Genomic DNA, 27,149 nt, shown 5'->3' with positions numbered 1-27,149 from the left:
TACTGTTATGTGATACTCACACCACTTGTATACCAGAGCAGTGAAACTCATTGTGATAAATGTACAGCATTTTAATCAGGGGCAATGGGGTGGTCTTATAGGTTTCAATCCGTTTCCCTTGCATTTTTATTTAAAGATCTAGCATAGGGCAGCTTTAAAAGAGTAAACCAAAGAAGCTAGCCTGGCGTGCTGTGGGAGGAGGATACGGCTGACAAGGCAACGGTAGGGTGCTAATGTGGTGTGGTGGCAGAGCTGTCATGGCAGTTTGGCTGGTTGCTACTGACCCATTAGTCAGAGCCATCTGGTGTCCACCTTTGCCAGCTCACACCCTATCATCCCAGTTATATCATTATTACCCACCTCATACTGTGTGATGTAATTGTTCTAGCTGTCTGTTGGTATGTTTCAGGATTTTGAAGCTGGACTCTAACGCAGGAAGAAGCAGGCAGGAATTGAGGACTTAAAACCCAATTTTCTTTATTAAACACAGGCACAGGTACATAGCCTGGAATCCAGACAGAGGCGCTCGTTCTGCGTTTTATTTTATTTTTCCCACTTCACTTCTTCATCTGGCTATCATCATAGGAAAGGTAGATCATTAAAGGAAAGGGCCTATCTTGGACACCCAGGCGAAGAGGATTCTGATTGGTCTGTGGGCGGGGCGGGACCAATGACTTCCAATATAAAGATCCGTGGGTGGGGCAGGACAGATCCTTCCAATATAAAATTCGAGTCACTTCCTAACTTGCCTTCATAATAGGTGACGTTTGGAAATACGGCTCAAACAGGATGATAGCCAGACGTAGAAGCGAAGTAAAAAAAACAAACAAATGCTGAACCTGGATTCCAGGCTAACAGATACAGGCAGTTAGACAAGATTCATGGATAGAACAAGCATCCTACAGACACTAGAATAAAGTATCTAGGCTAGCTTCAATGCAACATCAAACATTCCCAGATTGGAATCGCATTTTGAGGGGCCTCTATAGAGCACACCTCCAAAAGTGCTTTCACCTATGTCCATAGGGGGCGCAACAAACGCACAAAGTTTGTTGTACGAACTTGATTCCCCCCGGAGCTTCCTCGTGCATAGCGTATCTGATCTCATCAAACGACCCTCCCTCCGGAAATCTCATTTGTCATTTATTTCAGGAGTGATTCTGGCATGATCGCCCATTCTGCAATTTTGGCTGTGGGCTGGAGTTGGGCGGGAGTAATACCGTTGACTGACAACCCCTTCAGCCAATCAGCAGTGTTCCCCTTCAGCCAATCAGCAGTGCATTTTTACCACCTAATGACTAATGTGACACAACGGGACTTTTGAGAAGGCCATGCCCAAAATAGGTTGCCTTATTCGGATACATGCGTGTCACTGCCCGCCCCTGCCGGTTCTCTGATTTAAAAAATAAAATAGGCTCTGTCATGGTTAATTGACCACATATATGAAGTTAAACAACTAAATTCTATCTAAAAGATATCTTAAAAGTAAATTCCGTGCCTCAAAAAAGAAGTTTGAGTGCGTTTTAAAACCAAAAGTAAGAAGTGAAGACACCGCACAAACAACAATGGCTGCCGTTCGTCTTTTGTCGGCTGCACTCAGACTGCACTCGGCTTCATTCGGGCTCACTTGAACTCGCCACTTGATTGGCCAACTGTCGCTGTCAATTACAGAACGATGAGCGACGACGCTGATAGGTTCGTCCATTTGGTGAACGGGCTAGAAACGCCCAGACAAGCCTTCAGGCCAGACTCCTTCCTGAAATCAAATGGAAATTAGATTTTCCGGAGGGAGGGGCTTTACCAGGCTACAGGAGACTAGTTCATCTCAGGTAAAGCTGCTGTGGAGAGCAGGGAGAGAGAGAGAGAGGTGGAGAGCAGGGAGAGAGAGAGAGAGAGAGAGAGAGAGCGAGAGAGAGAGAGAGAGAGACTGTGTGTGTGCATATAGCTCCAACTAAATCCATGTCATTTAATAAGAGGCCTTGATCAACTCATATTTCCATAAAGCACCAAATAAAGACAAGTTCCCACAAATGACACCATGATCATACAGATGATAATGAACGCTCTCCTCTTCATGCTGTTGTCCCTCTCCCTCTCCCTCCCCATCTCCCCTGGCATGGTCTGTTTCAGAACCCTGAGAACGGTGAGGCTGCAGAACATCTTCACTAACAGGAATTGAGTGGTTGTGTGCGCGTGCATGCGTGTGTCTGTATATCTCCATGTGCATGTGTGGTCACATGCATTTGTGAGTGTGCACAAACACATTCTTGAGTTGGGGAAATTTTGAAATGGTATATCATCTTTCTCCAATTTCTACTCCACACCCATGTCATTCAATACAATTTCACAGAAAGGTTAGCATAGAGTTCCATTTTGTAACAATGTTCAAATTTACACCAACATGTCTGGAAGGCAACACTGGCACAGTATCATCTGTTGTAATACACAGCAAACGTGTTCATTTAAAGGGATAGTTCACCCCAAAAAAAACTTTTTTTCCCTACAATTAGTCACCCCATAGAGACTTGAATTCATGGATTTTTGGGGGGATTTGTCGCATTCCTAAGCCAATCATTTGATGACCAGTGGACCGATAGGCAGCGGTTCCGGTAGGAGACACAAAGGAGACTCTTTGTGTCTCCTACCGGACATAAGGGAATATCTTTGATAAAGTAGAGCCCATGGCGTCACAAACATATCTGGATGCTTATGCAGCTAGTAGACTTAATCTGTTTAGTTCAGATGTGTCTTTTTCCCTCTTGAAGGTCACTCTGAACCTAAGATTCAAGATTTAAGATCTTTATTGTTACATAATAAACAGTAATAAGACATAATAGAGAATAGCAGCAACTAGACAGGGGCACTACACTGAGCACTTATCTCTGCCAGGCTGGGTTGCCTAGCCAGGGCTGTGTAAGTTGTGGGTTGCAGCCGCCAGGACCCGAAAAGCTACGGCGGAAATTGCATTTATACGACATACGGTGCAACCTTTCGCATTTGTGATGCCCGCTCTATTGGTATAAGTGAAAGTGTTTTAAGCCTTTTGGAGGTGGGCTCTATAGAGGCCCCTCAACAAGTGAATCGAATTTGGGGTCCCAATTTATACATAATAGTAATTTACAATTAAACACAGTGATAACATAATCTCTGCCTCCCTGCCTTCCAGCCTGGCAGAGATAATTATAAACAACAAAGAAATGATAGGAATGGCGGCGAAAAAAGAGAATTACATTATGTATGGTTATAGCACAAAATGTGTACATTGGTCAGCATTATTGTCATAGTATGCTGAGAGGTGCTTGAAGGTGCTGTGTGCATGGTTCCTGATTCTGTTATCCATACGTACTTACTTAGTATGTGCACACTGCGCGGTATGTGTGTACAAAACTCAATGCCTAAAAGGAAAAGGATACCCGAAAGAGCCAAAATAGAGCACTGCAGCCTGGGCTATTATGTTGTCAGAGATGATGGTTTGCAAATATCACATAATGTACCTGCCATGTTCTCGTTTTCCCCAGGTTTCTACCGTATTCAGGTTTTAGCCCCCACAATACCGTGCACTGCCATAGTTAATATGCCAATCTTGTCATTTAATGACATTACCTGCTATTTGAAAGAATATTGAATTGATATCTTGACAATGATCATTATGTAAAAACATAAAATTGCACACCAACTTTCCAGAACCTGTGAAGTTTTGTTATTAAAAAAAACTTAATAGAAAAAGTGAAAATAGCTGATCTACAAGCTCACAATGTGTCTCATTGCAATGCGTTGTGAGCTTGTAGATCTGTTACTTTAGCTATTTTAGAAATTTGAAGTTTTGCATTCCCAGAACTCAGGGTTAGTAGGCCTACCACCTCCTGCGCAGGGCTCAAATTAGGTTGGATCCTTATCTGAAACCGAGAGACAAATGGAAAACAAATCCAGTCCTTATACAGTTCACATAGTTCTTGTAGTCAAAAAGAGCTATAAGATGTCTGTGATAACAACATTGGGACAAAGCAGGGCAAAACAAAACAAAAAAACTAGAACAAATAAGGCGCCAAAGTAACACAAAAGTAGACATCATTAACAGGAAAAAAAAACTAAAACAAAAAAGCCAAACACGACTGACAAAAAGAAGAAGAAAAAAAGCAATTTTTGCCATTTTTTTCTCCAGGCTTTAATGTTGTTTAAACCCTGGCCCTTATACTTCGGACAGACAGTTTTTAGTCCTCTTTTATACAATTATTATATGATATTTATATTATATTACATTTGTTTGCTTCTTTTAATTCTTCTTGTTTTAATCTTGTTTGTTTTTATTTGACCTTGTACAGCACCTTGGTTGACCTTGGTTGTTGTAACTGTGATACCCCCTCCACACACACACACACACACACACACACACACACACACACACACACACACACACACACACACACACACACACACACACACACACACACACACACACACACACGCACCATGTCTACAGTATATACAAGCATTGTTTTAGTTTTTTACAGGTACCGTACTGTACATAGCAATGATGAGTTACTGTGTAAAACAAGCTATTGCAGAAAGAGAGCCTCTCTAATGGATTCAATCCTGCTTCTCTGTCTTATCCGGTTCATAAATCAGACAAGACAAATTGATTAAAATAAATATCAACAAATACAGTATCAGAGAATGCCCAAGCTTGTTTTAACAGATGTTGGTTAAATGTCTATCCATCCCAAAGGATGGTTAGAACATGAACATAATACATACTACAGATTGTAACGAACAAAGGATCCTGTCTTCAAAATTGTGTTATCTGACACCCAATAAAAGGCACTGTCATATGTTGTGATCTATTGTTGTCAAAGATGTAGGTGTAGTGTTTTTCAAAAGGTGAGCATCTCAGTTTGGAATAAAACTTAAAAACATTATAGTATGTCAGTCTTGAAACGTACTAGCCATTTGAACACCGTGACAAGTGAGCAGTGTCTGGTTTTAGACCTGACAAGGACATTAAAAAAAAATGTTTTTGTGACCTTTCCCCAAGATTCTGTACACATCATCAAAGCCGTGAACTTTCAAAGAATGCAGTGTGACGATAAAAAGTAAACGCTGTCCCCATTTTCCTGCAGAGTAGATATTTTCTCCCAAAAAATACTTTCTTTCTTTTTTTCTTTTTTACTTGACACCTAAATGCATGGTTTTCAGTATGCAGCTATAAACAGTAGTGCTGATGGAACACAGCGTCTCTCTGGCTAATTAGCATGCTGTGTGCACTTTGGATGAGTAATTGATGGTTGTGAATAGTGATGTTCACCGGGTCATCTACAATTATACCACCAGGAGTGTGACAGTTCGTCATGTCCTTTATCCATGCATTTTATTCCCAGCCCTTTTCCACAAGGAAACAGGTTTGAAAAAATAACTAAGAGAGGGAAGAAAAAAAACAAAATAACATTTTTTTCCCCACTGTAATCTTTCTTCATTCATGGTATCACTTCTTGTAACCTACTTTTTTCATAAATGCTAGTTATACTATGCAGAAGTATGTTGATTATTTGTTCATATTATGTTTTTAATGATAGCCTTATGCGGTTTGCAATTTAGATAGCATGTTTTTTTTGTGATAAAAAGACTGAAGTCCAAACCGTACGTAAAGTTCATAAATAAATGCTTTTATTCTTATAGCTTTTGTGCCAATCACTCCAGCCTACAAATAATAAATACAATTAAACATAACAGTTAAACCTAGGGTGGATATACCAACAGCCCTCCTAAACACAGTCAAAAAACTGTTTGCCTCCCATCAGCAACACCTGCCCTTGATTACAGACAGGGTTAAATACCCTGTAACCCTGGCCTTGACCAAGCCCTGTGGTGACATCATCAATTTAGAAACAAAATGGCTCAAATGGCTCTTAGACATTCATTATTCTGTCCACTTAATTGTTTTATTTGATGGCCTTCCTGCCCTGGCAGTTGGACTTTTGTGCCTTAAAAACACCAGGTCAAGTGGCCTTGCCCCTAAAATGATAAACATCCAGGCCTGTCTGTTACTGAAAACTTTTACAAATACAATATGCAGGTTTACCACTGGGATTCATAAGGTCATACATTCATATTATTTACCCATTCAGTTATTTTATGTCCAGAAGTGGCTGCCACCAGTATGTCAGTGGTTAAAGGGCGCCATCTGGCGGATTTAATATTGGTTTGAACTGACCTCTGTCACTAGACTTTCCACAGGCCACAGGTCCACACAGGTCCAAATTAATGCAGTTATTCTCAACCTTTTGAACTTCAAGGAGCCCCAGTTTCATATGCATTAGGCCATGGATACCCACTTGAAGCCATTTCTGGGACCCCAATCTACACTGTAAAATCCTCAGTGTTTATTTAGTTCTGATAGTGTACAAATGGAACCAAATGAACCAAAAGGGTCCATTTGGTTCAGATTATACGCTCTCAAGTGTTACAGACCCTTACCGGTCCATTTGGTCCCCAGGTGGTCCCCAGACCTGATGTTGTGAACCAGTGTGCTAATGGACCCTCCTGTACTTCTCATGTCTTCCTCATCTTCCTATTTCTCCATCTTTCTCCTCTTCCTCCTTCTTATTCCTCGTCTAAATGGTCAGCTGCAGCAGCTGTAAATGTTTCTGTTGTTTTCAATGTAATGTACCGACCTCACAGAGAAATTCCTTGTGTACAGTATTTTCAAACATACCTGCTGCCAATAAAACAATTGAGATTCCCAATGCAGGACTGGATAAGGATTTTCCTCATCTGTATCATTGTGTGGATAAACACAGTCAACACAGCTTCACAATATACATCCATCTCTTCCTTTGATAACCCATCTTAACTGAATTTCTTCCATCAAAATGACAGAAGAGTGAAACCTGTTGCCTTTGGTTTCCTTCAATATTTAACATTCTTCACTCTTTCAGTTATCAAAGGGTGTACAGTCAGCTGATACTGACATCAATCCTGACCTTCACATTTCTGCTTCAAAGTCTCATTTCAAAACCCCACATGCTAAACCCTAACATGATAATTTCACTGGTTATTCAGTCAAATCCACTAGTCCAGTGTTTCCCAACCGGGGTGCCGCGGCACTTTAGTGTGCCGTCTGAGATGACTTGGTGTGCCGTCTAAAATTTCGAAATAATTGTCACTGCACTTAATCCTACAGGCTGGGGCAGAACCTGTCATGTCAGCAGGGAATGTTGGGCGGGAGGAGTAGGACGAAGGCTCTACGTCCTCCCAACGGGGATCCTCATTGGTAGGTGAGTCAGTAGGATACAACAGCAGAAATGTGTGTGGGGAGGAAATTGGCATATTGACTATGTTTTCATCTTTTATTTTATACATTGAATACACTTTTATCCTTTGTTATTTTGTACATAACGTATCTTTCATCTATTTTTAAATAAACCATAACATCTGTAGTTTAAGGCCCTCACATCTAGAATTCACCTTACCTTTCTGAATCATTATTATAATAGGGATACTGGCTGAAAGAAAACCAGGACAAAAATAGATGGAGATGCGTGAGATGGATTACGTTGCCTTGGGAATGCAAACTGAGATGTTCATGAAAGGTATTGAATTATATCCTGTCCTCCCCCACACTAGAGAACCTTGTCTCATCATTAGTGTCTCATGTTGGTTTTTATTCCTTTTAGCAGAGACTCTTTCATAGCAGGCTTTTGAAGTTTGTACTAATTTTTATATATATATTGAGATACCTGATATTTTCCTGGCTTTCTTGTGATAAAGAAGCAAAATACATTTGAATATTGTTTGGTGTTCCATGTCAGCTCATGGTTATTGTACTATGATGTGAACATCTTGGAGTCATGAGGTCACGTGCTTATCCATTAATTCTAGTCTAGAAGACTTTGAAAAGACTTTGAAAAGACTAAGGACTGACACTGTCTCACATCTACCATACACCAAAAGACTGTGGAAAATAATTTGTCATTTTTTTAAAAAGACTAAAGTCTGACACTGTCTCACATCTACTATACACTATAAAAGACTGTGAAGACTTTGAAAAGAATTTGAAAGTACCAAAGTCTGACACCCTCTCACATCTACCAGACCAAAGTCTGACACCCTCTCACATCTACCAGACCAAAGTCTGACACCCTCTCACATCTACCAGACCAAAGTCTGACACCCTCTCACATCTACCAGACACTAGAATCAGCATTGTTTAACATGAAACCTCATCACTAGAATACTGTCAGACATGCCTGTACTTGCTGGACCCACATTCTGCCAAGGTAGGTTGACGTTCTATCAGAAGTAGCTGTGTCGCTTGAGAACAACGTGAACAATATCAAGATTCCACATACCGCTGTGGAAAAATGCCCTGGTGAATGAAAAGGTAAAACCACTGGCATTTCACACAGCAGGTGCTTGCTGGCTGCTGTTTTGGTTCCCTTGCAAACGGACAAACACCAGTGTCTCCTCAGCCGAGCACTGTACCACTGCCACACTATCCCAAATAACTGTGTTAGGTGGCCGAGTTCCATCCGTGTTTGACATAGGGATTTCCTTAATCACTTAAGCACTTTGAGCAGGATCTCCTCGTTGGTCAGTAGGAATACACTGAGGACACTACCTGGAGCACTCATCCAATGTCATTATGACTATGCATGCACCTCATGGTACTATAGCACCACAAAGGCATTGTACTACTTGGCCTCACCTAAGCCCTGCTCATTATGCTAGGGTGGGATGGCTCAGGGTAGAGGATAGAGTACAGAAACTTGCAATGGGCCTGGTCTTCAAGATCCTCAAGACTACAGAGACACCCATGTACCAAACTACTTCAATAACGTAAAAGACACACAGGCACAACACCAGAGGGAGCTCCACTGATCTCGTTCAACCCAAATTCCGCACAAACATGGGGTTAAATTAGTCCTACTGCTACGCCACCAAAATATGGAATGCCCGACCAACAGACAAAGTGTGACTCCTTACCCTCCTTCAAAACCGCCATAAAAGAGCACCTGTCTGCAATTTGTAACTGGTCCTAGTAGGTTCAAAGTACACGTAGATGGGTTTAAGCTGAAATGACCCCCCCCCCCGACTGTTTACTGTACGTATATGTGTTATTGCTACTAGTGTTGATTATGTCTTATATATTATTGTATGACTTTAAATGTCTCGATTCATTTAATTTACAGGACCACAATGGAAACAAGCCCTTAGGGCTTTTTCGCACAATTGTATAATCGTACCACTGTACTATCACACAATGAATAGTAATATGTTTTAGCTACTTTTGTATCTAATTGGAGATATTATTTTATGTGACTCCCATTTTTTTCCTACGTAGCTCAAAAAGTTCCATGTCTGCTATTTGCAACTGGTCCTGACCTATAAGTATTCTAAGCTTGACACCAGAAATGCCCCCAATGTTTTCTGTGCATAGCCTACATTTTATTGCTCCTAGTGTTGATTGCTTGTATGTCTTTAAATGTCTTGATGAATTGAATGCATAGGACCACAATGGAAACAAGCCCTTAGGGCTTTTCGTGTTGTCCTTTTAGCATAATTGTATAATCGTACAGCTGTACTTTTTGCAAACTGTTAATAAAGTATTCAATCAATCAAAACCACAACAATTTCACATTTCAGACCATGGTTTTGAGCACATTTCACCAGCAGATGGCGGCAGAGACGAAGTAAAAAGCTAGTTGCTATTAAGGGGTTGCTAAGGAAGATAGGGCTATGTGTTTATACGAGTAGGGTACGTTTGGCCATGAACATTCTTGTTAGGCACATTTGACATTGTGCTTGTTAAAATCACAGAGGTGTTGAATTGCTCACAGACACACTTTCAACATAAAAGGGTTTCGAAATTATTCTATTCTTTCGACATTCAGTAAATTCTTAGAGATTATCAGAACTATTATGATATTCGTATTTTAAACTATTTGAAGGAATAAAATACTGATCATTTTATGGTAAAATCGTATGAAGTTTATGGAAGGGAGGTTCTGCCTTACATAAACTAGCAAACTATTAACGGCAAAAAAAATAAGTTGACTTGTTTTCGAAGCGGAGGAGGGATTTCCGGTCAAAGTTTCCTTTGTGATTCGGAAGTGGTGTTGCTGGTCAGCGTTGCCATGTCCGCTTATCATAAGCGACTTTGGGCTTCTTTTTCTGTACAGTTGCTTGTAAAAATTGGTAGTTGTTGCGGGTTGCGTTTTTTTGGGCTTGTTTCTAAAGTATAGTTGCTTATTTGGGCTTGTTTCCTGATGTTGTTTAAACCAGTGGTTCTTAAACATTTTCATGTCAAGGAACCCCAAATTAATATATATTTGTAGACCCAACCTTCTGAAAATATTTTGTGGATATACAAGATTTTGTGGATTTGAAAATATTCCTAAATGTTAACATTTTTCCAAGATTTTAGCCAGATCGGCTATTTAAAAAAATAGCCGATTTACTCATGTGGTCTTTTGGGCTTGTTTTCATAGACGTGGTTGCTTTTTTCTCTCACAATATCTGGCAACACTGCGTGGTGGTGGTGCTGCACTAAATGTTTGTGGCTGGCGTGACGCTCCTACCATCTATCCTTGTTAACAACAACAACAACATCATATAGCGACCATGATAAGTAAGCGAGCAATGCATTAATATTATAGTACACCGTGTCGTTGCTCGAAAGAGCTACAGGCCTTTCCTATGTTAGCTTTACGGCGTCAAACCTAAATAAAATCATCAACAAAGTCCGCGGCGTGACAGACAGCCACTGTTGGTATTCAGCTAGCATTGCTGGTTAGCATGGCTAGCTAACGCTAGCTAACTGTCTGGTGCTGTGTCTGTGTCTGAGTGCTGGGGATGTTGCTTCTCCTGCTTTCAGATCTAGCAAGCGTTCAAGCTTATTATACCACAAGCATCGACTGTATTTTACGGTGGTAGTCTTGACTGTTTGTATTATTGAAGATCCCCACTTAAAGCTTGCGTTTTGACAACAACACGGGTGAGCTGGGTCCCCCTCCCACCCAGATTAGCTAACAATAGCCAGTCAGACTGTCTATTTTGGCCAGTGACAGCTGTGAAGGCAGCTGCCCCGTGACATCTGTGGCAAGGCCTCCGATTTGTCGAGTCCAAATGATCATTGCCCCCAATTCCACGGAAATTTACCTGACACAGACACACTGTCGATGTTTAGAACTGACGAAATAATCTGGCTACGTCAGAGTAGAGAGCCAACAGTCTGGCAGTGAAAGATTTAGCCTAGTCTCTACTTAATCAAAGCTTAAAACTCTGTACCTTTCTCATCCTTTCAGCTCTTGTCCTGCTGAAATGAGAAAACGCCCCTCAAGGATTTAGTAGCACAGGTAAGCAACAGTTCCGTTTCTCTCTCACTCTCTGTGTCACACTGTCATGCCTATCATATTACGTTTTCATTTTATTACTGGTCTAAAGGAAACAGATTTGTTGCTATTGAGCAGATAGCCTGTCTGCTGCTTTTTTTTTTTTAATTCTCATGTACTTTCGATTGTCTCAAATGAACAAAATCCATGCGTGAGCTCAATGCACTTGACATGTACAGTCATTGTCATTCTCCCCTTTAAGCCAGCCTTGATGAGAGACAGGCAAGCAGAGAGAGAGTGTGTGTGTGTGTGTGTGTGTGTGTGTGTGTGTGTGTGTGTGTTTATGTGTACCTGTGTGATCGTGTTGCAAATAAATCTGTAAGACTAGTGTAGGCGTGCACAGAGGAATGAATACTAGAGAACACAGTGTCCCTCCCTCCCCTCGTGCATTGTAGTAGTACAATGCACTCTGCATGTTTCAACATTATCCCCGTTGGACATGGTTGCTACAGGCAAGGAGGATGAAATAAAAAACTGATGATGAAACGAGTATACCTCTAAAGGAGCCTGTGGTTTACTGTGGTTATTAACTGTTTGAGAACTTGATATCCTGCTGGTCTGTAATTGCAGTGATTACTTTAATCTGTTGGGAGCCTAGTTCCTCTTATGGACTCAGGCTTAGCTGATCATCATCATTCATCTTTTTGTCTTTTTAACATGCAGTGGATAAGATTTAGCCTATGTGTATATATACAGTCGTCCCATGTAGTTTAGGACCTCAGCACAAGACTTTTAAGAAATTTGACAGTGATGGGTTGTACCGTGGCAGAGCCCGTATCACATGCTGTGTCTTAAGGCTATAGTGTACTTTATCTTGCTGTCGCATAACCTGTGCTGCATGACTGCAAAGCAAATTTGTCAATTTACATTGAATAGCAGCGCATTAACTAATGCCATTTGTCGGAGTACTACTGGCTGAATTCCAGCACATAAAAATGTAGCATTATGACAGCATACTTACTACTTACACATTTTCATGTCACTGATACCCAATTGAGTTATGTGTCACGATTTGACATGCTGCAGCACTGTGACCTTCTGTTATTGATTTACAGACTACTGCATTGTGTTGCCTGGGAATTTCACTGCTGTGTGTTATTTCCCAATTTTGCAACCTCATTTCATTTCCTTGTTTCTCTATCCCTCTGAATGGACTCAATGAAGATGTCTGTGTGTCCCTCAGCAAGGCTTCTTTTGGCTTGTACAACTCCTGTCTGAAGTCTTGATTGTCATGTCCAGGTTTTAAAATAATTACGCTGAAATTAACCCATGACGCTAAATGGTTTGGCTACAGAGTTGAAGCTCTACCTGCTTATTAATCTATTAGATTAGTTAGGATGCTAGAGGATTGGCTGAGGGCTGATGTCATGCTGATGATAATACTGTGACTAAACAAACAAGTATGTTTGCACAAGACAATCAGTTGATTGTTGATATTATTAATTTCATATTATACTAGGCCAAAAGAATTTCATTTAATGGTCGGTCAGTTTTGTGTAGCTTATTTACTATTACATTTTTACGTTTTTTCCACCTTCAAGGGAGGCTTTGCAAACCAAAACGTATAGAATGAATAGAGTTTCACACAATAGGTCCCTTTTCTGTTAGTAAACTTTATGACGTTTTCAGTGGGCGTGGCATAAGTGGAGGCAATACATTAGCTGAACGCGGTAGACACAATGCGTCCCTGCCAACGCTGTCTATCCGTTTAGTTAGCTTTTTTTTTATTGCCACCCTGCCATCCACAAGAAAACAATGGATGAAGTTTTCTTGAACACACATCTGACACACTGCATGTGTTAATCGGCTGATTTAGAAGAGAAATCACCAATTCTTCTCTGGATTTGTCAACTATTAATACAGTAAGATGCCCATCCTTATGGTAAATGAAGTCTTTCTAACCATCTGACACCGGGACAATAATATACTATACTGTACGTGGATATACCAAACTGTGTGCCTATTTTACAGCATGCGCATGAAAGTGCACACGAGGCTCACACATATCACCCACTTTCCTGTTTCGGCTGTATTCTGCAATTGACAATAGCCTAATCAGAGCTTTTCAGTCTCGAATTACGTACACATTAAAACCCACACACATCATTTCACGGACTTGTTGTTGCCCAGGGCCAGGGAGGCAATATGCCACCCGCCTATCAGTCCCATGATCTCAATTAGAAAGAACGGCAGAAATGCAAATATTATTCTGAGAACACGATGTGGGTCCATGTAGAAAATATATGGAACTAGAAAAAGTGCTCCTCGGAGCACAGGTCTCCGCCAGGTCAGGTAGGCTATTGTGGCCTCCTGGTGGCGCTATAATAGGCCAACGTGAAAAGGGTGCCATTTGTTCTTAGGCCTTGCACGACAATTGGACCCTGACTGCATTCATGATTTGAGGCATTTTGTTAAAAACATTTGTTTTGCTAAATTAGACCTGCTGGTGGTGCTATAACAGGCCAATGTTAAAAGGATGGCATTTGTTCCTCAAACTTTAGATGTCATTTGATTTGCGTGAAATTTGGATAAAATTGGAAGGAGTAGTATAAAATAATGTGTTTTACATAAGTCGACCTGGTGGCGCTATAAAAGGCATATGTGAAAAATGCAGGGCAAAGGTTTTTTGTTGACCTCTACGGAGTGTGCATACAAAGTTTTACACAGATTGGTGCAGTTATAGGTAAAAATACGAATCGGCCTGTTATAGCGCCACCATGAGGCTGATTGGAAAAATTTCAAGTGGCATTTCTTCCTCGGCCTAATGGGAATGTGCCTTCACAATTTCACGGAAATTGCATGCTCTGTTCATGATTTAAAGCATTTTGTTCAAAACGGAGCACTCCTCTAAACTTTGGAAGACATTTTTAGCCAATCAGGATGGAATATGAAAAATCTGAAAGACCCATTTCGTTTAATGACGTTGGAGATACTGTGTAGCGATTTGCGTGATTTTTGGACAAAATCTGTAGGAGTACTGTCAAAAAATATGTTTTGCACAAATCGGCCTCCTGGTGGCGCTATAAAAGGGCCATGAGAAATATTTGGGTCAAAGGTTCTGAATTGGCATCCAGGGAGTGTGTGTGCACAGTTTTGCTGCGATCAAGCCAACGGTGCCGGAGATTAGCTGGTCACAGACGGACGGACACACACACGGACACACGGACGGACGGACGGACGGACAGGGTGAAAAACATACTCTCTCGCCATGCCTTTCGGCCTGGCGGAGACAAAAAAACAGGCTGAACCACTTAATGCATGTAAAAAACAAAACAAGTTGGACTCAAATTATTTAAATCAGAATGAATAAATAATGTCCATGTAAACACTAACTCAGACAAGTGGAACCAAATGCAACCGTAAGGGTCCATTTGGTTCCATTTGGGGATAATGGATAATGTCTGTAATTTCAAGTCAAATATAGACTTTGCTTTTCTGGTGTGCATGCGCCACACAAAACACAGACGCTGTGGAATCATTTCTAAATTACCAGAGGTCCCCAGGTAATACTAATCCCATGCGAATAGGGCTTTAGTTAACCAACCGCTGAAATAAATAATAAAACAAATTCTTTAATGCCCCTTTCCCAGATGCATTTGAAACACACTGTAATAAAACCACTAATTTTGCCTGTGGGTCCTGGGGACTCACAGGCATTCAACAACACTGAGTTAGGAAGGTTTATTATTGATGTAATGGAAGTATTGAATCATTTATACACCACTACCTACACCTCTGTTAGTAAAAAATAAAATGTGTTGATGTACTATATTATATATAATGCAAAAACATAGAAAATACATAAAGTTTAAAAAAAAAGTAAAATATATAATAACAATTCATAACTGTATTCACAATATCCAGCAAGGTTGTTTGGACCCTCTGCAGACGTAGAGGATCTGAGAGCAAGGAACTGCATGGTGTTAGCCTCCAAACTAAGGAAACCCAAAGGGGAGTTGTAACACAATCACAGGACAGCTACCCCAGTAAAGCTTACACTGGGGTTTGATAATGGAGAGAGCGACCCAACGGCAGTCAGACAACACTCGTCTCGTTTCCCTCTAGCCGGCGCCCCTGTAGGCACAAAACACACATTTGCAGTGAGGATCGTCAACACTGCAGCAGAAGCGGCGAGGACATCACTGCCTTTTGTAAACAGCCATTAGCCGCCTGCTGTCCAAACCGGCCCAGGACCTGTCCAGTCCGTCTCTGAAATGAAGCTGGTCAAGGCCTTCAGGGAAATCGTGTTATGAATTTTGAAGAAATAAAAAAGAAATGTATAAACTTGAACTCTCAGATTCATTTTCACTCTGGATTTTGCTGTGTAGGAAAGGGCGAAACTCATTGGGAAGCTGTCATAATATTGAGTGCTAGCCTAGGATGTGTTAATCAACCACTATCCACGATGGACAGGCACTCATTAAAGGAAACACCAGTATGTCTTGCAGACAGGCAAAAGTTGTTAAAACCAACAAGTACATTTTTCCCCAATGGTTTTCGCAATCTTTAGCCTACAGTCCTGCATTCTTACCCTCAGTGCATGTATGTGTGTGTGTGTGTGTGTGTGTGTTTGAGTGTCTCTGAAAGTTCCATAATTGCACAAGAGAGACATTCAATATTCTGGTGCTGACTGTCTTGACATGCTGTAACGTGCTCAAGCGCTTCAGGTACCAGATCTCTCTATCTCTGTATCTATCTTGCGCTCTCTCTTTCTCCCTTTTTGTCCTCACACCCTCCTCTGCTCCGCTCAGTGTCTCCTGACCTGAAAGCGATAGGCGTGTCAGCAGCAAGGGAAGGATTGACAGAAAGGAGATGGGGTGATGGCGGAGGGGGTTGCAAGGAGAGTGAGAGATAAAACCAGAGATGGAGTGAGGGAGGAGAGATGAGTTGGCAAGTTAGAACAGGAGGTATAGAAGATTTTTGGCCCTCCACTAGTTACAATAACATAATGTTCTTTCTCCGTCTCTGGAGCTCTGCTGGCCAGAAATGGATTAATTCACAGTAGGACATCTTAAACAAGTTATTAAGGTCTGCAGCTACTTAATTAACCTAATCATAGAATCTAATGCACTGAGCCGTTGTTGTGTCAATAAAACTTTAGTTTGATGATTGGTTATTATTTTTCCACTGAAAGACATCAGATGGTAAGCCGCAGAACAAACCTGTTTTAAAAGTTGCCAGTTCACCACTGCTCAAGGACTTTCCATATGGGCACAAAAGGGACACAGACAGATGGGTTACAACGGGTACTCTGACAATGGGTATAACGGGAATTGCATAACAAGGTGGGCCTATTTGCATCGTTCCCGAGTAGGCCGGTAACCAACGGTCACCGGTCTAGTATTAATACATTCCAAAACCCATGTACTTAAAAAATAGTTAACTTTTGTCAAATCCAGATGTTGTAGTCAAGTAAAAAAAAGAGCCAGGCATGCACTTTAGAAATAGAGTTTGTTGATGGTTTAGTTATCGCACTGTTAAAGTGAAATTGCTACAAGCATAGATGGAAAACTATCGGCCAAATGATTTTTGGAAATCAGTATGTATTATATACGTACTGTGTATATGATTTGTGTAGGTTAGTGTCCCTATCTGAAACATTGGGTTTATACATTATTGTATTGTCCTGGCGTTGATCAGTGGTGTCCATCTGACACACCCATTGTCAGAGTGCCCGTTGTCAGAGCACTTAGTGCAGTACCCATTATCATGGTACTTGGAGCCCAGTCTTTGACAGGAATCTCCAAATATGTGCATTAAAGGGACACAGACAGACAGACAGATGCAGAGATTTGTGGATTTATAGATAATATTTCGGAATAACCACTGATCCGACCTACTTCCCACTTGGCACTGTAACCCCCTGGGTCCTCTGCGATACACATGCAAAGTCCGAAGTCGATCCTTTCTACGGTTCTTGAGCTATGTAGTGGAAATACACACTGATATACAGAGATCCATGCATTTATAGATGAGATTAGTCTGATTCTGAATAGAAAACTGTTGTGCTTTCCTGTTTGTTTACTTTGTATTTTCTTTTGCATTGTAGGTCTCTCTGTCACCCTGGCAACACTGGACCTACAGAAGGGGGTGGAGCCATGTCCCGGCAGTGGCATGGTGGTCGCCGGATCGGCGACAGGCTCTGCCCCCAGCCCTCAGAGCGAGGCAGTGACCAATGAGCTGCAGGAACTTTCCCTTCAGCCCGCCCCCAACCTGCTGCCACTGCGGGAGAGGAAGAATGGTGAGAGGACACTAAACATCAATTTGCTATCTGTTTACTCACAAGTGAACACACACACACACACACACACACACACACACACACACACACACACACACACACACACACGCACTCTTTTCTCTCACTCTTTCTCTTTTTTTGTCACTTGTCCTTCTTTCCCTTGCAAGCCTCTCACCCCGGTTGCAAAGAGCTGAAATGCCAAATTAATTGTTGTACACCACTGTATCATATTTAATCTGACAACATGTATATACTTCAACATTACAAGGTGTATTATGTATTCATGACATAATGCTGAAATAGAACATCTGTGATTCTGTATGAATTGCTAAAATGTATTGGTTGTTTCAAGTCCGTTTACATAACATCGATTTCCGCAGTACATTACCCTCTGCTCACACAGATGTCATGCAGACCAGTGGTTGTCCATACTACAAGTATTCGTTTGGTCATTTCAAATGCTAACGATTTCAAGTGTTCCTCCAGTGGTAAAGCCACTTCAAGTGGTGGTACAGTCTTGAAACGGTGGCCTGTTCAAAGTACAGATGACAGTATAATGCTGCGTTCACACTGGCAGATACAAATCAGATACACAAAGCTACACAGCATATGTGTAGCTTTGTATCTTTGTAGCTGAAGTTGAAACCAGCACAATGTTTTTGTAGCTTTGTAGCTTTTGTAGCAGCTACAAATGTCAAATGTACCTCAAATGTATCTTCATGTCGCTGGCTTCCATTGAAAAAGGTATGGTAGCCTAAGCCTGTATCTTTGTAGCTGCCAGTGTGAACGCAGCATTACGGATTCAGACACTAGCCGACATAAATTCCTCCAAGCTAAACAGTGCCTTTAGGGAACATATTACATAATTTGAGGAAGAGCAGAAGTGGAGGAAAGAACCCACTTGTCTAAAAAACAGAAGTTGAAAATGTCAGGGGTGTTCGTAGCTTCATCATTTATCAGCACGGCTTAGCTCTCCACAGAGACCTGAAAATGTACCATTGTCCAGATTGAGCGATCCAATAAAATTAGGCTACATGTGTGCAGCATATCTGTGCATATAACATATCTCTGCATACACACACTCATGCATCTGGGTTAGAGTACTTAAGGTTGCATGCCTGAAAATATATACACTTCTGCATGGCATTTTATGTTTCTATCTACAGTATACGTATACAGTTTTTGTGTGTGTACACTCAAATGAAGTTACCAGCATGAGGTCGGTTGTGAAGAGGTTCTGGTCTTAATTAGCTGGCGGCTCTTTCGTTAGTATCCCCCACTGCAGTAGTTTAACCACTTTGAACCTGGCATCCCTATTTTGGGCATATCATTATAGTGGAAAAAAATAGCAAAAATAGTAGATCTACAGGCCACTGCAGCATGTTGTGAGCTTGTAGATTGTGCAAGGGTGTCGCGCACCGACAATAGCCCTTCTATAAGCTCACAAGTTCATAACATGTCGCAGCGTAACAATACTGAAAAGCCCTAACATATCTTTAAAAAAGCTTGCTGAACTATTGCTGCTACTTTGCTCCTATTCCCCAGGAGAAATTGTTTGGAAATGCCAAATGCCTTTTGCTTAGAAGGCATGCATCTTTGGTATATGCATGATGACACACACTAGCACAGTATAGGTGGAGGTTAAGGGCACAAAAGGGTACTTTTTTTACAAGAGGGAACCACTGAACTGCCAAGTGGCTGTCAGCGTGCACACATGTCCACCTTGCCATTACAGAGCACTGTTGGCCATTGTTCTGTGATGGGCGTTGGCCTTCCTGTTTTCTACAGGCGAAGGTGAGGCGTGGTTGATCTGGTTAATGTTTTGCCATCTAGGAGCTCTGTATAGTGGTATAGTAGTAACCTAGCCAGTAGCTTGTGTAACGAAAAACTTAAATGACACTGAAACATTTGAATTACAGAGGCGAGTAAATAGTACAATAAGCAGAGGTACAGGCTAGTGCCTATCACCCCCTCTTTTAGACACACACACACAACAACACAGCCTGAGGCCACCACTCCCCAGCCTTAAACACCCCATCGCCAACTCGCACTAGCCTATTCCTTACACACTTTTCATTCTCCCAGTGCAAAGCAGGCATGTTGCTGCAGGAATCCTCTGGCTAATCTTGACATGGAGATGCTTTAAAGAGCACAAGAGAATTATGTGTGTGCATTTGTGATTACCAGGCAGTCAGACAGCATGATGATATAATACCAGCATATCAGTCCTTTTGCAATATCCTGGGTGGGACATTTCCACAAGCCACCAGCCAGATACTGGGGACAAACTAACTTGGGTGCTCTTGCATAGTTAGCTGGCAAGATGGCTAGTGTGGCTGATGAATATGAAGATGTAGCCTACCTGTGGCTGTTAAATGAAAAATCTTAGCTTCCCGTCCTGCTATCAGTCATCTCAATCTGCCCTCCTCACAAGGTTACACAATCTACTGGTTATACTAAGGTACTTCTTCAGAAGAGAGTCTGAGATAGTTATGTGAGGAATAACCAGTATGCCTGTACTATTGTGTATACAGTACTTGTTTCCTTTTGGAAATGGCAGTGCAGTAGTTAACTGCAAAAGATATACATTTGTAAATAATGGTATTGATGATAGGCTATTGACCAAATTGCAAGATGTTGCAAATTGAAAGGTGTTCCAGATGGGCCCCTGAACAAGGCACTACGGCCTTCTCAAACTAAATTGCATGGGGTTGTGTGGCACATTTTTGATTGTATGACCAAGCAAACCCAAGGTATTATGTGGCTCATGTAATGGCACCCCAGTTTTGTTGACTGTGTGTGTGTGTGTGTGTGTGTGTGTGAGGGCGCCCTTGCGCAAGAATCTCAGTGACTGCATAAGTGTACATGAGAGCTGAGTGCACATCCAGCCAATTTCAAGATATAGACCATTCACTTGAGTGCAGGCTTGGACCGGCCCACTGTTTGGATAAGTGAGCCCTGGTACAAGACTGGTAGTACTTTTTTTCCTCACCAGAGACAAGATCAACTTTGGGACAGATGAGCACGTTGTTTAACGTGGGCGGGAGTGCACCAGGCGGCAGCAGAAGAAGAAAAATAATTATAATAAAGGAGGAGGAGAAATGGAGGAGGGGGAGGAGACGGGTGGGGGGAGGCCGTATTGCATAACTTCTCTGAGAGGGGAAAAGAGGGAGAGTGAGACAAAACAGAAGGATAGAATGGAAGGGTGTGTGTTGCTAGATCTGGAGGTGGCCAGAAGGTGAGGAGGAATGTGCCTCTGTACCAGCTTGTCATTTTCCTTCTCACTTTTAGTTTTAACTTGGGAGTGACCTAACTGAGAAAGAAGGCAATGGCTACGAAGAAGTAACCCTCGGGGGTTTTCTAAAAGTGTTTTGAAGGAAGTGGGCGTGAGAAGGTGTAGCCTCAGGACAGGTCACTCAAACACACAGACCTGCACACGCCCACTTCACCGGGGCGCGTACTCACTTGCCAGCCGTCATGACCAAGGATAGTTGCAGCGGCAGCCCATCATAACTTGTGGAGTACAACTGCTGCAGAGAGACTGGACTTCTCCACCAACTACTATTCTTTTCTCCTGCTCTCCTGATGGATTTAGCATGGATCGCTTAAAGCAACAAGGAGGTTGAAGTTAAAACAGCATGGTGCAGAGGGATAGGACAATAACTTCAGGTACAATTCCTTACAGAATGATGCCTTGTGTCAGTGTGCACTGTCAGGGTGTTGAGAAATTATGTTGTAAGTTACTGTCTCGATCACCTGTAAGCCGTGTTTGTCTGACTTAGAGCACATTGCGTAGGTCAATAATACTATAACCTCTACTGCTGTTATACTACCTGTTGCTTAACTGTGTGTTTGTGTGTGTGTTCGCGTGAGCATGTGCATGCCTGTATTGGCATGCAAGTCTCTACGTTAAGTTGTAGATGCCTCACATATCTGATTTAGTGTGTGTATGTTGGCACACATGTACATTTTGGCACACATGTATGCAAGTCTGAGCTGCACTCATATTACTTTGTGTGCATGTGTGTATGAGTATGTGTATGTGTGAGAGAGAAAGGGCCTGAGCCTCTCATCTGTGTTACAATAGAGAAGCATTTATTGCTTCTAAAGGCGTCATGTTAAAGTTTTACAGGCAGCCTCTAATCTCAAGGCCAATTGAGCACCGGAAAAATAACAAACGTGCTTCCCCTTTCACTGCCATAGCAGTATATATTCATCATCATCATCATCATCATCATCATCATTATTATCTGTCCTGTCATCAAAACAAGAATCCGGAAAGAGATGAAAGAACACACTTTGACTGGTATGTGCTTCATGTAGCAGTTTTAGCATAGCTTGCAACTGGTGCAAAAAGGAAAAGAACTTCTGCAGGAATGGAGGTAACCACCGTATCCAGAAGTTCTGAAAAAGCATTTGCACGACACAAAAGCTCTTGAGTTACTCTAGTTAGTTAGCCAATTACCAAGTTTACTGTCTACAACTGTGTCTCCGGTCTGATTTTGTGGTATCCAGTATCCACTGACTGTCAGTTGTACTAGCTAGATCGGCGGTGTTGATGTATAGGGCTCTTCTGAAAGTATCCACCGCTCCCTGAGGGCCCACAGGCTTGGACTTGGGGTGGGGTCAGGGACTCAGATGGGGCTGAAAGTGTCTGGCTGACTGGCTGCAGAGGGACGGAGGGAGTGACAGGGAATGTTGTCTGGTCTTGCTGAAGCTGCTATAGATTCACAGCAATTGTGTCTGTCAGAACAGATTGTTCCAGAATAGACAAACATGCAAAGTATGCCTTCTGAGACCCTTTGGGGGAGGGATTTTAACCGGCTGTGGATGGGTACCACCAACCGGTGCCAATTGAGTACTGATTTATGATTGGCCATAACTGGAATACCAATAAGCTCCTGGACAAACAGTTCTGCTGTTTCATCGGTATTTGACAGTCCAGTGATTACAAAAAAGTGATTCTCAAACATAGGCTTTATTATGGAGCCCCGCTCGGGTAACAGCCACGGGGTATATTTGAAGACCCATTTTTAATAAGTTGCACGCATGCATACATGTATCATGTACACGTATGTGTGTCTTAGCTTGAGTTGGGCTTATGACTGTTGAATGATTTATATACTTGGATACATGTATTTGCCTATTCATTCTTTTTATATATGTATAAGAAATAGGCTATGTTTTGGCTATAATGGGCAATCGTTTAGATAAGTGGTTCACAAACGTTTTAACTTGAGATCCAAAAGAGAAATTAAACGTTTGCCAGGACCCAAACTAGTGAAAATAGCAGTCACAACGCGTCGCTTCGGACTGCGTTGTGAGCTTGTTGTTGTTCTGCTATTTTCACTAATTACATTTTTTTTGTTGTATTCATGGCAAGTATTTGATTTTTTGATTTTATTATGAAATACTTTTGAAAAGTGTTGGAATTGTTTTGAATTGAAAAGTAATATATTTGGAAATAAGGTATATATATTTTTAAATATAGGAAATGGGAAAAAATTAGGGAATATTTACTCGCCGACCCACAGACATCTGTCCCGACCCACTTTAGGATGGTCTGGGAATGCAGAAGTTAAAACTAGGGTGCCTTATCTGCCTATGGCCTGGCCACTGGAATCACATACGCCTGCAGGCCTATAGGACTGATTCCTAGCAAAACGTTGTCCTTTATACCTTGATAAACATTCCAAGGAGAGTAGAATCCCCACTGTTGTGCATCTTTTAGAGGATTCTGCTTGGGGCTATCTTAGGTGTCTGGGCCATCCAGGCCTGTCACAATTTCACAAAGAGAGAGACTTGCCACTATTGTGATTTCTGTCCAGTTTTATATCCACTCTTGTCAATGTTGTGTTCCCATTTATGCAGCAGAGCAGTTCTCTGTGCTAAAAGCCATTTGTACAGTTGCAGTAAATGAATGGCCACTGTAATCTCATTTACTATCTGAAACATAAGAGTGATATTGCTGCCATGCATATTGTGTGCAACTATATATCATAAGGTCATATTTTCATAGAAAAAGATTATATTGATGACACATCATTCTACCATGACACATCAGTCTAGCATGTCTAGCTTATATAATAGCATTGTAGACTGTTCCCCTCCATATGCATTTATCATGCATTTAAGTTGCTTTACTACTGTGGACAAAATCCTCCTTTAATGTTGCACAGCCGAATCAATTCGGCGTGTCGAAGCAATACAAAAAAAGATCCTGTCTCAACCAATTACCAGATCGTTCCTTGTATCTTCAGACAGCCGAGAACTCGGTTGTATTTAAACAGCTGAAATTGCTGCATTTATATCGGCCAGGATCCAAAAAGAACGCAATTCTGCAGTGGCTAAATATGTGGATGTCTAGCCCATGTTAGCCATAGCCCTATAGCAGTAAGTGTGTGTGGTTGGCGGCAATGTTATGCAACTATATGGAAGGCTGCCAACAGCACAAGCCCCGGTACACACACTCAGCAGGCAGAGGAGGGGGAAGATGGAGGGAATGAGATGTAGAGATTTATAGACAGGGGAGAGAGAGCGAGAGACGGACGGGCGGATGGGGGGTTCTACAACAGTCCAAACACAGCTGGGGCAAAGCCGATGCTCTGTCCCTAAACAGCTTTGCCAGAGCAAAAGCTGTAGATTCATCCATTCTCTGCCGCTCCCCTCTTCTTTCAACAATTTCTGACTTTTTTTTCTTTTTCCTGGCTCTCTCCCTATTATTACTCCTTATTAACTCTTTATATGAATGCCTTCTTAAAACAGTTTAAAATAGATCACTAATGCGATACAGGGAACAGCCAGCCTTCGACTATCCCGCACCCACTATTACAGTTGCATAACAAAATGTGCTCTTTTCTAAACAACTGGGAGACGAGATGCTGTAGGATTTCGAGTGAACCCAAACAGCTTTTGCGCTCTCTTCTATTCTATCATAAACACACTGGCATAAGTGTACATGGCCACGGTTAAACACATTTATGTAACTGGCAAAGAGCCTTGGGAAAGGCTTCCATTATTTATGTGTCCTGTACACATACCCATTGCCTATGTATGAATCACTAGGCAATGGATGCCGATGCGCTCATGGACTCACAGAATAGAACACACACACAGACTGTGTGTGTTCTGTGTGTCTGACAACTCACACAAAGAGTTTCATAATTCAATGTTAATTTTTGGAACAGACACAAGAAGCCTTCCAGCATTACAGTACTACCTGACAGCACATTATTTCAACAATTAACACACACACGCACGTGCGTGCGCGCACACACACACCCCTGACTTTGATTTGCAAGCCAATAAAGTTCTATGGATGATAATGAGAAGTGAATGGAGTCAAACAAGATATATAGCCTAAAGCTAGGCAAAATGTCAGCATTTTGATAAGGTCTGCTCTGTGCAACACCTACAAGCCCACTCATGTTGCCTTCTTGTCAAAATGTGCACATTGGTATCATACCACACACTTGGGGCCACCTAAGTGCACATGTGAAAAAGGGTTTGCCAGGATTTTGTTGTGTACTGTGGGGGGATCCTGCCATTCAACATGGATTTATTTTTCCTCCCCCTCTTTCTCTACTTTATTTTCCTTGTATTTCTCCCTCAGGGATCAGGAATTGTGATTCTGGGCTCACAGGAATATTTAGTTACATCTGTTGACAGGGGTATTATGGTCTACTCTGACCTCTGCAATCCTCACTAGCGATTGTGCTTGTAATGTAGGAATTGAAACATACTTCATATAGTTGCACTCAGCTTATGTCACCCAGGATAAGCGTCTAGGTAGTCTCGCGTCACCAGACAACTATTCCACAATCTCTGAATGCTAAAATAGAGTCTGGGACTACACTTCCCGAAAGCTGTGTAACGGAAGTTGTTCAGACCGGAAAAACATTCGACCAATCACGACGCGGTGCCTGCGGACCTGTACTCCTAGTGGAAACAGAACCGAGGCGGAAGCATAGTCATAGGAGCGGTAGATTCATGTTATTTGTGCGAGGATTGTTTATCACAGAAAACTGAGAAAGGTATCATGGAATTAACGCCGAAAAAACTGTGAAAGAAGACACTAGTAGACATAAACGATATTTATGAGATTCGTTGATTCCAGTCGGACTCATTTGCGCCACTGCACAATGCTGAAACGGACGTGGGTAGGGGAGGGGCATCCGCTTTCCCCTTACACATGATCAGAGCTTCCGAGTCCCAGACTGTATGTCGGAAACATTTGTAAATTGTGGGAGGCAACAGTCTGGTGACGCGAGACTAGCGTCTAGGAGTCTATCTTTACCCCAAGTAGGAGTATACTGTAGAGCTATAGTAGTCTAGGAGAATCTGCTAGTGTTGCATGTAGGAAATGATACAAACAGCTTGAGTGTTCATTCAAATGACCAGAGAGCAGAGGCTAAATGTCAGGAAGGAACCGAACTTGTAAAATGCATATAACTCCATGACCCCAGTCACCCCACATGTATATGTCTCTGTAAGTATGAATAATGGAAGAGTCATTAGGCATTGAGTCACAGGGTTAGGAGTCTGAGCCATGTACTAATCACTAGTTGATAGATGTAGAGGTAGTTTACGGTGAGCTGACCGGACTCTTGTATTTTGTTACGACTCTGAACTATGCGACAAGGCGGGAAATCAGTTTTGAAGACATCAGAAGGGTACAAACTGCACGGCTTCGCTTCCCACGATGGCAGCCACTAACCGCTGTGTGCTCACACAAAGTTGCATACACATTCGCAAATACACAGATCCATGCACATGATAAAGCACACACTAGCAAAACAGGAAATGGCATTGATAACAGTAAATGGTACATAATAACTGTTTGGGACATGGAAGATTCAAGTGACAAGCCTTCATTCCTTGGATAGCTCAGTATACCAGGCTCGGCTCCTATCATTTTCAGTTTAAAAAAAAGAGGGCAATGCTCGTGGACTGTACTGTGCATAGAGGAGGTCTTCATGAATCTGCTGCCTTCTTCTTGGCAAGACGTTTTTCTCTTGCGTCTCAGTCTTCTTCAACTGGGCCTTGTCAAATCCAGAGATCTCCGTCATGTCTGGTTAATCAGCCATGTTTGCAGGTTATGAGTAGATGGTCGGCGTGTATAAAGTTCTGATGTAGTAGTTACTGCGTTAACTACTGGTTAAGTTGAAGAACATACCAACGTACAGGTTGTGTTGTTACTGCCTGTCACACAATGGGCGAGCAAACCAGTGGTAAGTAGTGTTAGACGTTGCCTTTGGGGGTACATCTCCCATCATAAATGTCTGATATTCAGAAAACCTGACGGTAGACTCTCATCCCAGAACCTCAAATAATCTGTTCAATTTGCTAGCGTCTTATCTCCGAGTCAGAGCGTTGTGAAAACATAGATATCGTTCAGGTGTGTCCCACAGAGGGAGGGAAGGACGCTTCACTATCAGTGTTGCATGCCACCCGCACAGCAAGTGAGAGTGACTGACTTTTGGTGGTAGAGGCAGTTTACTGATTGAGAACAGAGATGGGGG

At 41.9% G+C, this 27,149-nt stretch overlaps 2 protein-coding genes across 3 annotated transcripts in view; one reads left to right on the top strand and one right to left on the bottom strand.

Moving 5' to 3' along the window:
• Nucleotides 1–27,149, bottom strand: part of LOC311060979 (arf-GAP with dual PH domain-containing protein 1-like) — a 314,152-nt gene that overhangs the window by 123,279 nt on the left and 163,724 nt on the right. The window lies entirely within an intron of this gene.
• The window catches only part of mrtfab (myocardin related transcription factor Ab), a 55,584-nt gene continuing 38,927 nt past the window's right edge, over nucleotides 10,493–27,149 (top strand). Inside the window, exons 1-3 of one of the 2 annotated variants that reach the window (XM_084079230.1) lie at nucleotides 10,493–10,624; nucleotides 11,301–11,351; nucleotides 17,437–17,628. In XM_084079230.1, coding sequence (XP_083935356.1) covers nucleotides 17,502–17,628 — 127 coding nt within the window. In that variant the 5' untranslated portion in view covers nucleotides 10,493–10,624; nucleotides 11,301–11,351; nucleotides 17,437–17,501. Of the gene's footprint in view, nucleotides 10,625–11,300; nucleotides 11,352–17,436; nucleotides 17,629–20,808; nucleotides 21,298–27,149 lie in introns of those variants that run through there. The other variant, XM_084079232.1, reaches the window with a different exon arrangement.

This window comes from Gymnoscopelus microlampas (assembly GCF_963454915.1).
Source record: "Gymnoscopelus microlampas genome assembly, chromosome: 14".
Taxonomy (NCBI): domain Eukaryota; kingdom Metazoa; phylum Chordata; class Actinopteri; order Myctophiformes; family Myctophidae; genus Gymnoscopelus; species Gymnoscopelus microlampas.
The sequence above is the reverse complement of the archived record's forward strand: the minus strand, read 5'-3'. Positions and strand labels throughout refer to the sequence as shown.